General features: G+C 49.0%; 2 protein-coding genes across 2 annotated transcripts in view; both read left to right on the top strand.

The window, feature by feature from the left end:
• The window catches only part of pde12 (phosphodiesterase 12), a 10,696-nt gene extending 10,332 nt beyond the window's left edge, over nucleotides 1-364 (top strand). Inside the window, exon 8 of the mRNA XM_078244937.1 lies at nucleotides 1-364. This exon is cut by the window's left edge and continues 355 nt beyond it. The gene's annotated coding sequence lies outside the window, so the exon portion shown is untranslated.
• A 3,753-nt stretch (nucleotides 365-4,117) lies between these two features.
• gmppb (GDP-mannose pyrophosphorylase B) overlaps nucleotides 4,118-17,500 on the top strand; it is a 14,897-nt gene continuing 1,514 nt past the window's right edge. The window contains exons 1-9 of the mRNA XM_078244936.1: nucleotides 4,118-4,217; nucleotides 6,942-7,125; nucleotides 7,753-7,833; nucleotides 9,522-9,570; nucleotides 12,685-12,827; nucleotides 14,477-14,635; nucleotides 14,773-14,851; nucleotides 16,689-16,816; nucleotides 16,899-17,081. Coding sequence (XP_078101062.1) covers nucleotides 6,997-7,125; nucleotides 7,753-7,833; nucleotides 9,522-9,570; nucleotides 12,685-12,827; nucleotides 14,477-14,635; nucleotides 14,773-14,851; nucleotides 16,689-16,816; nucleotides 16,899-17,081 — 951 coding nt within the window. The 5' untranslated portion in view covers nucleotides 4,118-4,217; nucleotides 6,942-6,996. The remainder of the gene's footprint in view (nucleotides 4,218-6,941; nucleotides 7,126-7,752; nucleotides 7,834-9,521; nucleotides 9,571-12,684; nucleotides 12,828-14,476; nucleotides 14,636-14,772; nucleotides 14,852-16,688; nucleotides 16,817-16,898; nucleotides 17,082-17,500) is intronic.

Consider the following 17,500-nt stretch of genomic DNA (forward strand, 5'->3'; position numbering starts at 1 on the left):
TTTGGCTTTTCCCTTTCCTTTATCGTGTTATATATCTTGTGATATAAGTGAAAAAGCCCAAAGTCCCCCCCAAAGGGACTTACCATCTCCAACAGAAAACACTGTTCACAAACTGCTCCAAACAGCTCTGTTGTAGTCCAGCCTTTACTTCAGAGACAAACGTGGTCACACATGTTATAATGCTCACCTAGCTGCTAGCATGGCACGCCCTCATACTCTGCTTCTGACTGGCTAGTAGTCCTTACCTAGGTACTGTCAGGACACGCCCTCATACTCTGCTTCTGACTGGCTAGTAGTCCTTACCTAGGTACTGTCAGGGCACGCCCTCATACTCTGCTTCTGACTGGCTAGTAGTCCTTACCTAGGTACTGTCAGGACACGCCCTCATACTCTGCTTCTGACTGGCTAGTAGTCCTTACCTAGGGTACTGTCAGGGACACGCCCTCATACTCTGCTTCTGACTGGCTAGTAGTCCTTACCTAGGTACTGTCAGGGCACGCCCTCATACTCTGCTTCTGACTGGCTAGTAGTCCTTACCTAGGTGCTGTCAGGACACGCCCTCATACTCTGCTTCTGACTGGCTAGTAGTCCTTACCTAGGTACTGTCAGGGCACGCCCTCATACTCTGCTTCTGACTGGCTAGTAGTCCTTACCTAGGTACTGTCAGGGCACGCCCTCATACTCTGCTTCTGACTGGCTAGTAGTCCTTACCTAGATACTGTCAGGGCCCTCATACTCTGCTTCTGACTGGCTAGTAGTCCTTACCTAGGTACTGTCAGGGCCCTCATACTCTGCTTCTGACTGGCTAGTAGTCCTTACCTAGGTACTGTCAGGGCACGCCCTCATACTCTGCTTCTGACTGGCTAGTAGTCCTTACCTAGGTACTGTCAGGGCACGCCCTCATACTCTGCTTCTGACTGGCTAGTAGTCCTTACCTAGCTACTGTCAGGGCCAGACTCTCTGGTAGGACCAGGCTAACCTACGGCCCTTCTACAACAGCTGTTATGACGCATTTAGTTCACACAGACACGTATTGTCTTCAATACCCAATGACATCGTTAATAAATATATATTAACATTTTAACAAAAATATTTATTGTTACATTTTTCATTTTGGCCAAACATGTCTGTCAGCGGTCGTTTTCTTTTTAAATAAAGTTTGGGTCTCCAGCATTAGTCAGGTTCTCGGCTTATTCTTACACACACACACACACACACACACACACAGACACACACACACACACACGCACACAGACACACACACAGACACACACACACACACACACACACACATGCACACACACACACACACACACACACACACACACACACACACACACACACACACACACACACACACAGACACACACACACACACACACACACACACACACACACACACACACACTCTCTCTCACACACACACACACACACACACACACACACACTCTCTCACACACACACACACACACACACACACACACACACTCACACACACACACACACACACACACACACTCTCACACACACACACACACACACTCACAGATACACAGACACACACACAGACTCCCAGTTACACACACATCACCAACAATGGCGCCCCCTGTTGATGCTGTACAGACGCCGGTGATTAACGGTGAGAAATAGACAAATAGGCAACGTAAAGTAATCCTGCACATTGTAATCAAAACAATACACACAGGATTGTGTACTACTACAGGTTATGTTTATTAAATGAAGCCCAAAATATGTCGCCGACTAGAAATCGCTAGTATCAGCTAGCGCTAGCTAACGTCAACGCTAGCTAACATTAACACTAGCTAACGTCAACCCTAGCTAACATCAACGGTAGGTAGCCGCTAACGCCAATGCTAGCTAACGTCAACGCTAGCTAACGTCAACGCTAGCTAACGCTAACACTAGCTAGAAAGGTTTGTTGTGACGCTACCAAGTCTTGAGTCGTGACTTACGGACTAAACACGGTGTCCGAACGCAGCATTATTCTCCGTTCTCATAATCCTGTGGAAGCCCATCCTGTCAGAGAATCAGAAATACTTGTAATGAGATCAAAATACAGTTGGGATGAGATACTAAGTCAAAATTGGGATTTTTAAAAATTCATTAGAATCTTAGATCTTTAATTTTTGACGAGTCAACATTTTGACTAATTTATTTCGTTTCTTTCAAGTTTTTAATTCTGATACTAATGCTGCGTTCAGGACACCATGTTCAGTCCGTAAGTTACGGCTTCAAGTCACGACTCACGACTTGGTAGCGTCAGGACAAACCCTTCTAGCTAGCGTTAGCTAGCATTAGCATTAGCTAGCATTAGCTAGTGTTAGCGGCTACCTACCGTTGATGTTAGCTAGGGTTGACGTTAGCTAGCGTTAGCGGCTACCTACCGTTGATGTTAGCTAGGGTTGACGTTAGCTAGCGTTAGCGGCTACCTACCATTGACGTTAGCTAGCGTTGACGTTAGCTAGTGTTAGCGGCTACTTACCATTGATGTTAGCTAGCGTTGACGTTAGCTAGCGCTAGCTGATACTAGCGATTTCTAGTCGGCGACATATTTTGGGCTTCATTTAATAAACATAACCTGTAGTAGTACACAATCCTGTGTGTATTGTTTTGATTACAATGTGCAGGATTACTTGACGTTGCCTATTTGTCTATTTATCACCGTTAATCACCGGCGTCTGTACAGCATCAACAGGGGGCGCCATTGTTGTTGATGTGTGTGTAACTGGGAGTCTGTGTGTGTGTCTGTCTGTCTGTCTGTATTATTTATTTATATATATATATATATATATATATATATATATATATATATATATATATATATATATATATATATATATCTGTACGGTAATGATGCTGAATGAGCCAACAAAAATAGCTTTGTTCACAACAACATTTGAGTTGGCTCAACCAAATCTCACTCCAAGTTTTTTTGAACAGTTGGCAGCTCTGTTAGCGGAACAGCAACGTCTCTGATTGGTCCAACTCGTTGTTACCATAGAAACGTTTACTGTACCCGCGAAACCCTTTAACGGCTAGAGCGAGCTGCTGCCACTGAAGTCTCTGATAGTTTCTCTACACGGTCTCGTATCTTTTGCCTTTTTTGGCCGTTGTCAAAATGTTTTTTTTGCGCCGAATCAAATGTGTTATGGTCACCGTTCATCTCGTAGCTGGTTGTCATGGTTACAAGCTTAAAACTCTTCATATCGGCACATTTAGAAACGTCAACGAAAAGATTTAATGGGAAAAAAACTTCTGGAACCAGAGCCGTTAAAAAAGTGGGCGGTCACTGTTGAGCTGTTTTTCTCTGATTGGTCAGAAGTGGTGAAGAGGCGGGACCGGAGTGTGTGGGACATACCATTGTTTCATATGTTAGGGGTGCAGAGTAGTGTTTAAATAAAGGTTACTGAATAGGTGGCAGAGCCGGGACGACTTGGCTTATTTTTCGTCGTAAGAAAATAATTAAACAACCGTAACGTTATTTGGTATAGTTTAGGGATATCTGTGTTTCTCAGTTATAGTTCCGGGTGATTTTAACACCCCCGTGTCAGTGACAGCAGTGGGAGGCAGTCCGTCAAGTTCGCCAGAGTCAGCCAGCCAGACCGGAAACCAGGTGATTTGGCCATAAAAATAAAAGCATAAACGCCTCACTTTTTCCTTAGTTATATTTAAATAAACATGTAAGAACTGTAATTTGGATTAGAAACACAAACTGTTAATAGAAATGATATCCTTTAATGATCTCAATTTAGGTTTGGATTTGTTGCCATTAAATAAAAAATAAAAATATATATATATATATATACTTTCATATACATTAGACAGGTCCCTATATAGTAATACTCTCATATACATTAGACAGGTCCCTATATAGTAATCACATTAACGCCTCTTCTTATGAGAACAGATTTTAATAATACGGCTTTTTTAGAATTATTTCACTCAATAGTAATACTTAATAACAGAAAAGATTAAAAAAGGACTTAATTAGGGATTGATTTAAAACAAATAAAAAAAGCGTGCTTTTATTTTGAAACCGTGAACCGGATGTTCGGTGTGTCGCGTGTTCTGACTTGACTGTGATCGGCTCCACAGGAAACCAAACAAGGAATCCGGGTATGAACGGTCTTACGTGTCATTCCCAGAGTTTCAGTGATTCAGAAAGCTCCCGGAGACTTTTGGTGAACGAAATCCTTGTAAGTTTTCATCCTCTTTGTTGACTTTCACACAGACTGAAGATGGCGTCTAGTAAACAGGCGGTTTGTCATTAAAATATGTAAATCAAGTCACCAGTAAGTAAGTGAGCTAGCTAGACTGAGCTAACATGGGCTAGCTGTACAATCACTGCAAGTTCATTCGTGTAAGAAAACATGAGCACAGTCTGTATTGACCTCTGGGCTCGACTCACTTTATACTCCAGCATGCCAGCGTTCATTCATAAATGTATTCGGGCATTCATTCATAAATAGTCCCAGTTTCACGGTAGAGAAAGCATTGCATCACTGGGTTAGGGCTAGGGTCACTGTGCTGCTAAAACTGCTAACGTTATAACATATTTTACATTATGCTATTGGTATTTTATACGTCGTTATCGTTGACATCCTATTCGGCAGTTAAGGGGAAAGTTAAGGGAAACTTAAAGCTTCTGATTCACAGCGTGTAGACCACATTAGACCAGGTGCAGACCCAAAACCACTACACCTAGACTTGTCAGATCTGGACTAACTCATCCTAGAGAGTCTCAAGATTCTTAAAAACCCAGTTTCAGATTTGTGAAAGGTTTATTCCATTTGTGAAAATGCATTAAAGGGGGATTATACTGGTTTTTTTTTCACATGTAGACCACAGTGGACCAGGTCCAGATCCAAAACCACTCTAATAAAGCTTTCACAAATCTGAAACTGGGTTTTTAAGAAGCTTTAGCCTCTCTAGGATAAATTAGTCCAGATCTGACAAGTCTAGGTGTAGTGGTTTTGGGTCTGCACCTGGTCTAATGTGGTCTACACGCTGTGAATCAGAAGCTTTAAGTTTCCCTTAACTTGTCCTTTATCCACAGACCTACCAAAACTAAAAGGGCTTATGTGCAGTTTAGTGTGTGACGGCCCCTGTGTGATCCGGTGGGGCCTCTCTGTGGGAGTGAGACCTCTCTGGTCTGACCCATCTTTCTCTTGAGTTGATGGCAGATCTGCTGCACCTGGTCAGACTACAACAACCTGCCTCAAGGGCCATGACAAAAGAGGGAAACGAGGCATCGTAACTGATCAAAAGAATAAACTAAACATATCTTTTGTAATGTGCAAGGTGTGTCTCTGTAACTTAAAAAACCCCAAACAAGATGTGGCAGGCGGGGTGATCAGGCCATGGCTGATGTCTGGATTGCAGTGACGAGAGAGCCTGCAGTCTGACCAGGTGGAGCTTTAGCCCCACTAGCTCCCAGATCTGCCATCAACTCAAGACAAAGATGGGTAAGACCAGAGAGGTCTCACTCCCACAGAGAGGCCCCACCGGATCACACAGGGGCCGTCACAAGTGTCACAGATTATTTTCCAAAAACTGAGTGTCCCAAATGATGAGGGTCTTATTTGAGACAGGGTAGGGGGTAGGGTAGCACAGGTGGTTTAGCAGGTTCATAATGAATTAAGGACATTGTATGGGGAATTTGGGACACTAGACTTCACGTATACCAACTAAAAGTCATTACTGTTAAGCATCTTAAACACCCAAAAAATGCCTTCCTTGGCTGAAGCAATAAGTCAAGTTGAACTGCTGAAGTTTGCCAAAATAAAAGGAGGACAAAAGGAAAAGGTGGATGCATCTGCACAGCAGTTAGAAGAGACGTGACATCATAACAATGGAGTACAGGTTAAACGAGTTGAGCAACGTGCCAATCTGTCTCTGGGCTTAAACATTAAGTGTCTCAGCAGCGCCTCCCTCAGGCCGAGCTGTGGACTTTGCATGAACATATGATGGGTTACCCAAATAAATAAGTGGTGAACCATAACATTCATGCTCCCTAAATAATGAACCTCTTTGTTTTCAATGTCCTCCTGGGGATCCCAGGAGCAGACACTGATCTGTTGAACAGCACACAGTCTGAGACCTCTTCAGGTTGAGCCGGCCGTGTATTACTATTATATAGTCACACAGCCGAGTGTCTGATTCCAGTATGAATGTGATCAGATCAGACTGTGGTAGTACTGGGCAGCTTCCAGTATGAATGTGGTCAGATCAGACTGTGGTAGTACTGGGCAGCTTCCAGTATGAATGTGATCAGACTGTGGTAGTACTGGGCAGCTTCCAGGTATGAATGTGATCAGACTGTGGTAGTACTGGGCAGCTTCCAGGTATGAATGTGATCAGACTGTGGTAGTACTGGGCAGCTTCCAGGTATGAATGTGATCAGGTCAGACTGTGGTAGTACTGGGCAGCTTCCAGGTATGAATGTGGTCAGATCAGACTGTGGTAGTACTGGGCAGCTTCCAGGTATGAATGTGGTCAGGTCAGACTGTGGTAGTACTGGGCAGCTTCCAGTATGAATGTGATCAGACTGTGGTGGTACTGGGCAGCTTCCAGGTATGAATGTGATCAGACTGTGGTGGTACTGGGCAGCTTCCAGTATGAATGTGGTCAGGTCAGACTGTGGTAGTACTGGGCAGCTTCCAGTATGAATAGGTAACTGTGTGAATGTGATCAGGGCGTTCCTGTAAAAGAGAGGCTTCCTCTCCGTGAGCCTTCCCTGGATAAATAAAGGTTAAATCCATTAGTCGACTAAGAATGTCTCTTTCACGTTTGTCTCGCAGTATGTAATTAACATTTGAGTTTTTGGAAGACGTTAGCAGGACTTGCACAGAAAGCAGCATGTCATATTTGATGTTGTCATTGCTCCATCAGTCACTGTGACTCTCCTCTCTCCTGCTCAGGCTGGCTGCTGTCTTCTCATTGGTGAGCTGCGGTCACCTTGGTAACGGCAGAAGCATGAAGGCTTTGATCCTGGTTGGGGGTTACGGGACCCGGCTGCGACCGCTCACACTGAGCGTCCCCAAACCGCTGGTGGAGTTCTGCAACAAACCCATCCTGCTGCACCAGGTGGAGGCGCTGGTCAAGGTACGGAGGAACAGCTGCTCTCAACCAATCACAACACACCTGCTCTCAACCAATCACAACACACGCAGGGGAGCTTCACACTTTGCTACTGACATCTCTTTGAGTTTATTGAAGGTAGTCGGTCACCTTGTCTCTCTCTCTGTCTGTCTGTCTCTCTCGGTCTGTCTCTCTCTGTGTCTCTGTGTGTGTGTGTCTCTCTCTGTCTCTCTGTCTGTCTGTCTCTCTCGGTCTCTCTGTCTCTCTGTCTCTGTGTGTGTGTGTGTGTGTGTGTGTGTCTCTGTGTGTGTCTCTCTCTCTCTGTGTGTGTGTCTCTCTCTGTGTCTCTGTGTGTGTGTGTCTCTCTCTCTCTCTGTCTGTCTGTCTCTCTCGGTCTCTCTCTCTCTCTGTCTGTGTGTGTGTGTGTCTCTGTCTCTGTCTCTCTCTCTGTCTCTCTCTCTCTCTCTCTCTGTCTCTCTGTGTGTGTGTGTGTGTGTGTGTGTGTGTGTGTCTCTGTCTCTCTCTCTGTGTGTGTGTGTGTGTGTGTGTGTGTGTCTCTGTCTCTCTCTCTGTGTGTGTGTGTATGTGTGTGTGTGTGTGTGTCTCTGTCTCTGTCTCTCTCTCTGTGTGTGTGTGTGTGTGTGTGTGCAGGCCGGCGTGGACCATGTGATTTTGGCGGTGAGCTACATGTCGGAGCTGCTGGAGAGAGAGATGAGAGTCCAGGAGGAGAGAGTACGTACAACAACCCAGCTCACACTGACACAGTTCTACAGCTGTGACGCACATCAGCGCTCACGGCACACTGAATCACAGCTAAATCTCACTTCCCTTGAATCGCATCCCCGTCTCTTCCATGCTTCCTCGTGGAACGAACTAAGACAAGAGGAACTCATTCGAGGAGAGAGGAAACGAGGAAATGTGTTTCCCTGAGACGTCCTTTTCTCTGAAGCCTCATGTGAATTTGTCTGCTGCATGGGCGGAGTTAGCAATGGCTTTTCCGCTGCACGGATTCCTGGAAAGCTGCTCTTGTGTTTCCTCGCTCATACAGTAGCCCCTCAGAGATCCCTCCTCAATCCTCGCTTATAGCTCCTCAGAGATCCCTCCTCAATCCCCGCTCATAGCTCCTCAGAGATCCCTCCTCAATCCTCGCTTATAGCTCCTCAGAGATCCCTCCTCAATCCCCCGCTCATAGCTCCTCAGAGATCCCTCCTCAATCCCTCGCTCATAGCTCCTCAGAGATCCCTCCTCAATCCTCGCTTATAGCTCCTCAGAGATCCCTCCTCAATCCTCGCTTATAGCTCCTCAGAGATCCCTCCTCAATCCCCGCTCATAGCTCCTCAGAGATCCCTCCTCAATCCCCGCTTATAGCTCCTCAGAGATCCCTCCTCAATCCTCGCTTATAGCTCCTCAGAGATCCCTCCTCAATCCTCACTCATAGCTCCTCAGAGATCCATCCTCGCTCATAGCCCCTCAGAGATCCATCCTCGCTCATAGCTCCTCAGAGATCCATCCTCGCTCATAGCCCCTCAGAGATCCCTCCTCGCTCCTCGCTCATAGCTCTTTAGAGATCACTCCTCAATCTTCGCCCCTCGGGGCTGGAATAAGAGCTTTGAGATGGCTTTCACAAAGGAGGGCCAGAACAACTTCTGCTCTAACCGAGGAGCTATCAAATAAGAGAAGTGAGATTCAGCCACTGAATGTTTAAATAGTAATCCGGTCCCCTAATACTGTATCTGAAGTCTCTTTTATATAGGCCTTAGTGGTCCCCTAATACTGTATCTGAAGTCTCCTTTTATATAGACCTTAGTGGTCCCCTAATACTGTATCTGAAGTCTCTTTTATATAGACCTTAGTGGTCCCCTAATACTGTATCTGAAGTCTCTTTATATAGACCTTAGTGGTCCCCTAATACTGTATCTGAAGTCTCTTTTATATAGACCTTAGTGGTCCTCAAGGAGGGGGGGTGGCCTTGACCAGCTGCCACTTGGCTTGTTTGAAAGCCATGATGTCTCTCTGTCTCATGGGGGGACCAACTTCTCTGGGTGGGCAAAGCAGAGAAAGGGGAGGTAACCTTTCCCCTTATGACATCATAAAGGGAAGAGTCCTGATTGGCCCATCTGAGCTTTCATTTTCTCAAAGGCAGAGCAGGATACCCAGGGCTCGGTTTACACCTATCACCATTTCTAGCCACTGGGGGGACCATAGGCAGGCTGGGGGAACTCATATTAATGTTAAAAAAAAAACTCATAAAGTGACATTTTCATGCCATGGGACCTTTAAGTCTTTTTGGAAATCTGGAAAGTCTGACACCCTGGCTGGCAATTGAATTGTTGAATGAACATTTTGTGTTTTTAATAATACAGAAATGATTATTGTGCTCAGTGTGCAGTATCCTGAATGTTTCTCTATTTTCTCTTCAGCTTGGCATTCGTATCTCTCTGTCTCATGAGAAGGAGCCTCTGGGAACTGGTGAGTTTCTCTTCACTACAGACAGGAAACTGAAGAAATGTGTAACTACAATGATATATGTGAATAATTCAAGATGGGGGTGGACGTCTATCACACTGTAATTATATTATTCACAAGTTAAAAGGAAATAAAACAACTTGACATTAAAAGCGATAGATTAATAACTCAAATCAGACACTTAAACCGATAACTGAAAAACTGAAAAGGTATTTGGGAGTATGAGGTCCATCCATCTTCGTCCGCTTATCCGGGGTCGGGTCGCGGGGGTAGCAGCTCCAGCAGGGGACCCCAAACTTCCCTTTCCCGAGCCACATTAACCAGCTCCGACTGGGGGATCCCGAGGCGTTCCCAGGCCAGGTTAGAGATATAATCCCTCCACCTAGTCCTGGGTCTCCCCGAGGCCTCCTCCCAGCTGGACGTCCCTCCACCTAGTCCTGGGTCTTCCCCGAGGCCTCCTCCCAGCTGGGCGTCCCTCCACCTAGTCCTGGGTCTTCCCGAGGCCTCCTCCCAGCTGGGACGTCCCTCCACCTAGTCCTGGGTCTCCCCGAGACCTCCTCCCAGCTGGACGTCCCTCCACCTAGTCCTGGGTCTCCCCGAGACCTCCTCCCAGCTGGACGTCCCTCCACCTAGTCCTGGGTCTTCCCCGAGGCCTCCTCCCAGCTGGACGTCCCTCCACCTAGTCCTGGGTCTTCCCCGAGGCCTCCTCCCAGCTGGACGTCCCTCCACCTAGTCCTGGGTCTTCCCGAGACCTCCTCCCAGCTGGGACGTCCCTCCATCTAGTCCTGGGTCTTCCCCGAGGCCTCCTCCCAGCTGGGACGTCCCTCCACCTAGTCCTGGGTCTTCCCCGAGGCCTCCTCCCAGCTGGGACGTCCCTCCACCTAGTCCTGGGTCTTCCCCGAGGCCTCCTCCCAGCTGGGCGTCCCTCCACCTAGTCCTGGGTCTTCCCCGAGGCCTCCTCCCAGCTGGGACGTCCCTCCACCTAGTCCTGGGTCTTCCCCGAGGCCTCCTCCCAGCTGGGACGTCCCTCCACCTAGTCCTGGGTCTTCCCCGAGGCCTCCTCCCAGCTGGGACGTCCCTCCACCTAGTCCTGGGTCTTCCCCGAGGCCTCCTCCCAGCTGGGACGTCCCTCCACCTAGTCCTGGGTCTTCCCCGAGACCTCCTCCCAGCTGGACATCCCTCCACCTAGTCCTGGGTCTTCCCCGAGACCTCCTCCCAGCTGGGACGTCCCTCCACCTAGTCCTGGGTCTTCCCCTGAGGCCTCCTCCCAGCTGGGACGTCCCTCCACCTAGTCCTGAGTCTTCCCCGAGGCCTCCTCCCAGCTGGACGTCCCTCCATCTAGTCCTGGGTCTTCCCTGAGGCCTCCTCCCAGCTGGACGTCCCTCCATCTAGTCCTGGGTCTCCCCCGAGGCCTCCTCCCAGCTGGACGTCCCTCCACCTAGTCCTGGGTCTCCCCTGAGGCCTCCTCCCAGCTGGACGTCCCTCCACCTAGTCCTGGGTCTTCCCCGAGGCCTCCTCCCAGCTGGACGTCCCTCCACCTAGTCCTGGGTCTTCCCCGAGACTACCTCCCAGCTGGAAGTCCCTCCACCTAGTCCTGGGTCTTCCCCGAGACCTCCTCCCAGCTGGACGTCCCTCCACCTAGTCCTGGGTCTTCCCGAGGCCTCCTCCCAGCTGGGACGTCCCTCCACCTAGTCCTGGGTCTTCCCCGAGGCCTCCTCCCAGCTGGACGTCCCTCCACCTAGTCCTGGGTCTTCCCCTGAGGCCTCCTCCCAGCTGGACGTCCCTCCACCTAGTCCTGGGTCTTCCCGAGGCCTCCTCCCAGCTGGACGTCCCTCCATCTAGTCCTGGGTCTTCCCTGAGGCCTCCTCCCAGCTGGACGTCCCTCCATCTAGTCCTGGGTCTTCCCCGAGGCCTCCTCCTGCGTGGTGTTTTCTATGTCTTTAGACACCAGAAAGGTGTCTGACGCGACGCTGCTGCTGCTGCTGCTGCTGCTGCTGCTGCTGCTAGTCTTGTCTGTAATCATGTATGTTCCCATAAACATATACTGATCTGATTACAGCACGCTGGCGTGTGGCGTGAAAAATAGGCGTCGGTCCTATTTCTGGCATGCACGTGTTTTCTGAGACGTGCGTGTCATGCAGGCAATGTGCACGCTCTAACCTGTTAACATGGGAGCCCAAATATAAACGGACACGCCACGCAGCTGACACGCTCACGCCACGCTCACGCCACGCAGCTGACACGCTCACGCCACGCAGCTGACACGCTCACGCCACGCAGCTGACACGCTCACGCCACGCAGCTGACACGCTCACGCCACACAGCTGACACGCTCACGCCACACAGCTGACACGCTCACGCCACGCAGCTGACACGCTCACGCCACACAGCTGACACGCTCATGCCACGCAGCTGACACGCTCACGCCACACAGCTGACACGCTCACGCCACGCTCACGCCACGCTCACGCCACGCAGCTGACACGCTCACTCCACACAGCTGACACGCTCACTCCACACAGCTGACACGCTCGCGCCACGCAGCTGACACGCTCGCGCCACGCAGCTGACACGCTCACTCCACGCAGCTGACACGCTCACGCCACGCAGCTGACACGCTCACTCCACACAGCTGACACGCTCACTCCACACAGCTGACACGCTCACTCCACACAGCTGACACGCTCGCGCCACGCAGCTGACACGCTCGCGCCACGCAGCTGACACGCTCGCGCCACGCGTATATCAGCCATCCTAACCCTAACCCAGCAGGACATTGCTTAACCTCCGTGCTGGTTCTCCTGCCTGCTTATCCAAACTGGGGGCGTGCCAACTGCCATCTCCTGTAGCTAAAACACTGACTCTGGAGAAGTAGCTCCTACAACCCACTTCAGAATATCCAAACTATTCCTTTAAGTGTCTGATTTGAGCTCTTCCAGTTATTTATCTGACAGATCTCTCACAGGGATGGCCACATACTTTTGGCCAGCGTAGTTTCTGACCTGGAGATGGGACTTGGACCACTTTAGGACTGTCTGTCTGCGAGTCCATGCAGGGTTTCCAGGCTGTGTAGTTGCAGTGTATGGTAGAAATGAACATGTTTGTGTGTGTGTGCAGCGGGCCCCCTGGCGTTGGCTCGAGAGCTGCTGAATGTCGACAACGAGCCATTCTTCGTCCTCAACTCGGACGTCATCTGTGATTTTCCGTTCAAAGATCTGCTGCAGTTCCACCACAACCACGGCAAGGAGGGAACCATCGTGGTGAGACAGACGGAGACTGTTTGAGAGTAGATCTGTCCACATGCTGAGTGAAGACTGCTACAGATTGTCCAGTCAGATTTAGGCAGTACGTCCATCAGCGGACAGTTCAGTGCTGGAGACCAAAGACAACGGAGGATAGTTTTTATTTAAACTAAAAGTGGCACAATATGGCATTAGCAATAATGGACTTAGATCTGCCTCCAGTGATAACACACCTTCTTAAACTCTCGCACCCAAAACTACTATCAAACATAAACATGTTATTGTTGAAAACAGATGGTTCAGTCTCTCTCCCATTCTTAAAGTGGGAGACGGACCTAAACTTCTGGATGCACATATGTTTAAATACTTTTAGAATGACTACAAATCCCAAGCTAAAACTCCTACAGTATACCCTTCTCCATAGAACACTGTACGGGACAAAGGACGTTCAGAATGGGTCAAACATCTGTCGTGACTGCTCAGGTAACATATCTGATAGTTGTATACATGCTATGTGGCAATGTGCACCTGTCCAGAAGTTCTGGCAGGGGATATGTGAGGACCTATCGACTTGTCCCAGTTTGAGGCTGACGCATCATACGTACTTCTCACCGCCATATGCATCGCCATGGAAACTATCCTCATGAACGGGAAGGCAAAAAATAATTTAAGTATCACCCAATACAGGAATATCCTTATAGACCTCGTGTGTGTGTGTGTGTGTGTGTGTGTGTGTGTGTGTGTGTGTGTGTGTGTCTCTCTCTCTCTGTGTGTGTGTGTGTGTGTGTGTGTCTCTCTGTGTGTGTCTCTCTGTGTGTGTCTCTCTCGTGTGTGTGTGTGTGTGTGTGTGTGTCTCTCTGTGTGTGTGTGTGTGTGTGTGTGTGTGTGTCTCTCTCTCTGTGTGTGTGTGTCTCTCTCTCTGTGTGTGTGTGTGTGTGTGTGTGTGTGTGTGTGTGTGTGTGTGTGTGTGTGTCTCTCTCTCTGTCTGTGTGTCTCTCTCTCTGTCTGTGTGTCTCTCTCTCTGTGTGTGTGTCTCTCTCTCTGTCTGTGTGTCTCTCTGTGTGTGTGTGTGTGTGTGTGTCTCTCTCTGTGTGTGTGTGTGTGTGTGTGTGTGTGTGTCTCTGTATGTGTGTTTGTGTCTCTCTGTATGTGTGTGTCTCTCTGTGTGTGTGTGTGTGTGTGTGTGTCTCTCTCTGTATGTGTGTGTCTCTCTCTGTGTGTGTGTCTCTATATATGTGTGTGTGTGTGTGTGTGTGTCTCTCTGTATGTATGTGTGTGTGTGTGTGTGTCTCTTTGTATGTGTGTGTGTGTGTGTGTGTGTGTCTCTCTCTCTGTGTGTGTCTCTGTGTGTGTGTGTGTGTGTGTGTGTGTGTCTCTCTGTATGTGTGTGTGTGTCTCTCTGTGTGTGTGTCTCTATGTGTGTGTGTGTGTGTCTCTCTCTCTGTGTGTGTGTGTGTGTGTGTGTGTGTGTCTCTCTCTGTGTGTGTGTGTGTGTGTGTGTGTGTGTGTGTGTGTGTCTCTCTGTGTGTGTGTCTCTGTATGTGTGTGTGTGTGTGTGTGTGTGTGTGTCTCTGTGTGTGTGTGTCTCTGTGTGTGTGTGTGTGTGTGTGTGTGTGTGTCTCTCTGTGTGTGTGTCTCTGTGTGTGTGTGTGTGTGTGTGTGTGTAGGTAACGAGGGTGGAGGAGCCCTCTAAGTACGGTGTGGTGGTGTTTGAGGTGGACAGCGGCAGGATACATCGCTTCGTTGAGAAACCGCAGGTCTTCGTCTCCAACAAGATCAACGCCGGCATATACATCTTCAATCCCAGCATGCTCAGCAGGATCCAGGTCACACACACACACACACACACACACACTATAAATATTTATACATTTATAAATAGTTAATATAATATAACATAATATTTAATTATTGTGTGTGTGTGTGTGTGTGTGTGTGTGTGTGTGTGCGTGCGTGTGTGTAGCTGAGACCAACATCCATAGAGAAAGAGATATTTCCTGTCATGGCAGAGGAGGGACAGCTGTACACCATGGAGCTACAAGGTAACTATTACTACTACTGCAGTACTACAACACAAATATATAATACACACATTTCTTTTATTTATGGGTGTTTATCTGTAAATTATTTTTCAGATTACACTTTTTTTTCATTTATAAAAGGTCAGTTAATTAAAAAAGACACACACACACGCACACACACACACACACGCACACACACACACACACAGAGACACACACACACACATATACAGAGAGACACACACATACAGAGACACACGCACACACACACACACACACACACACAGAGACACACACACACACACAGAGACAGACACACACACAGAGACACACACACACACACACACAGAGACACACACACACAGAGACACACACACACACACACACAGAGACACACACACACACGCACACAGAGACACACACACACAGAAACACATACAAACAGAAATACACACACGTACATATATACACACACGCACACAGAGACACGCACACACACACAAACACGCACACAGAGACACACACACGCACACAGAGACACACACACACAGAAACACAGAAACACATACAAACAGAAATACACACACATACATATATACACACACGCACACAGAGACACACACACACACATACACAGAGACACACACACACACACACACACACACACACACAGACACACACACAGACACTCAATTCCCAAAGGTAACATTTTGGGTTAGCTGATTCCCTGTTTCCAGTCTTGATGCTAAGCTAAGCTGCCCAGTTGCTGGCGATTGCTTCATATTTAGCGTACAAACATGAAAGTGGCATCAATCTCCTCATCTGACTTTGGCACGAAAGCAAATAAGCATATTTCTTTATTTATCTAAGAAACACAACGGCAACATGATAATGGAATATATTTTGGGACGTTGACCTTTGTGCTCTGGTCTCACAGCTCACAGCTCTACGAGACGTAAGTGTTTGGCGTTTTCATCACACCCAAACTCACGTAGTCCTGGAGAGGCATTGGTTGTAGAGGCGCACCGATACCAACAACATCTGAAACACTATGTCTGTTTCCACATAGTGTTTGTCCACAGACAGGCAGCTCTGTCGTGTTCAGATATAAGAAGATCAGAATCAACAAGGAATGAGTCTTGAATAGGTGCATCTCTAGATCCTCATCCCTCTCTGGGAGCGATCAGCTTTGAGATACCTAGCTGAGCAGTTAAACCTCCCTCCCACGCTGTAGTCCCGGCAGGCGGACCGGTCCCAGTCACTGGTCCTTTAGCGACTGTGTCAGCCTGTCAGTGGAGGTCAGTTTCTGCTGATCATGTGACCTTTGGCTTCAGTACCTCACCTGTTACAGATCTCAAGGAAACTTTTGTGTCCCTGTTTTCATGGTAACTAACTGCTGTCACTGCTCTGTCTGTCTGACTGTCTGTCTGTCTGTCTGCCTGCCTGTCTGTCTATCTCTCTGTCTCCCTGCCTGCCTGCCTGCCTGCCTGCCTGCCTGCCTGCCTGCCTGCCTGCCTGTCTGACTCCCCCTGCCTGCCCTGCCTATCTGACTCCCCTGCCTGCCTGCCTGTCTGACTGCCCTGTCTGACTGCCTGTCTACCTTCCTGCTTGTCTGCCTGTCTACCTGCCTGCTTGTCTGCCTGTCTGTCTATCTCTCTGTCTCCCTGCCTGCCTGCCTGTCTGTTTATCTCTCTGTCTGCCTGTCTGCCTGTCTGCCTGCTTGCCTGTTTGCCTGCCTGCCTTTCTGTCTGCCTTTCTGTCTGCCTGCCTGTCTGCCTGTCTGTCTGTCTGCTTGCCTGTCTGTCTGTCTGTCCTTCTGCCTGCCTGTCTGCCTGCCTATCTGTCTGCCTGTCTGTAGGTTTCTGGATGGACATTGGTCAGCCTAAAGACTTCCTAACAGGGATGTGTATGTACCTTCAGTCGGTACGACAACACGCTCCCGAGAGGCTGCGCACGGGGCCAGGTTTCCTAGGCAACGTCCTGGTGGTGAGTTCAGCTCGTTGGTACTAAATGTGAAATATAAGATCCGTGCTGAATTCTGACCCGCCCTCCTCGCTCCCCTCTGCAGGACCCCACGGCGCAGATTGGGCAGAACTGCACCATCGGGCCGAATGTCACCATCGGCGCGGGCGTGGTCGTGGAGGACGGGGTCAGGATCAAACGCTGCACGGTGCTGAAGGGAGCGCGGGTTCGATCGCACTCCTGGCTGGAGAGCTGCATCGTGGGATGGAGCTCCTCTGTAGGCCAGTGGGTGAGTAATGGACAGACTGTAGGCCAGTGGGTGAGTAATGGACAGGCTGTAGGCCAGTGGGTGAGTAATAGAGAGGTTGTAGGCCAGTGGGTGAGTAATGGAGAGGCTGTAGGCCAGTGGGTGAGTAATGGACAGACTGTAGGCCAGTGGGTGAGTAATGGACAGGCTGTAGGCCAGTGGGTGAGTAATGGAGAGGCTGTAGGCCAGTGGGTGAGTAATGGAGAGACTGTAGGCCAGTGAGTGAGTAATGGAGAGACTGTAGGCCAGTGAGTGAGTAATGGAGAGGTTGTAGGCCAGTGGGTGAGTAATGGACAGGACTGTAGGCCAGTGGGTGAGTAATGGAGAGACTGTAGGCCAGTGGGTGAGTAATGGACAGACTGTAGGCCAGTGGGTGAGTAATGGACAGACTGTAGGCCAGT

The sequence above is a fragment of the Sander vitreus genome, unplaced genomic scaffold, assembly GCF_031162955.1.
Source record: "Sander vitreus isolate 19-12246 unplaced genomic scaffold, sanVit1 ctg342_0, whole genome shotgun sequence".
In the NCBI taxonomy this organism is placed as follows: Eukaryota; Metazoa; Chordata; class Actinopteri; order Perciformes; family Percidae; genus Sander; species Sander vitreus.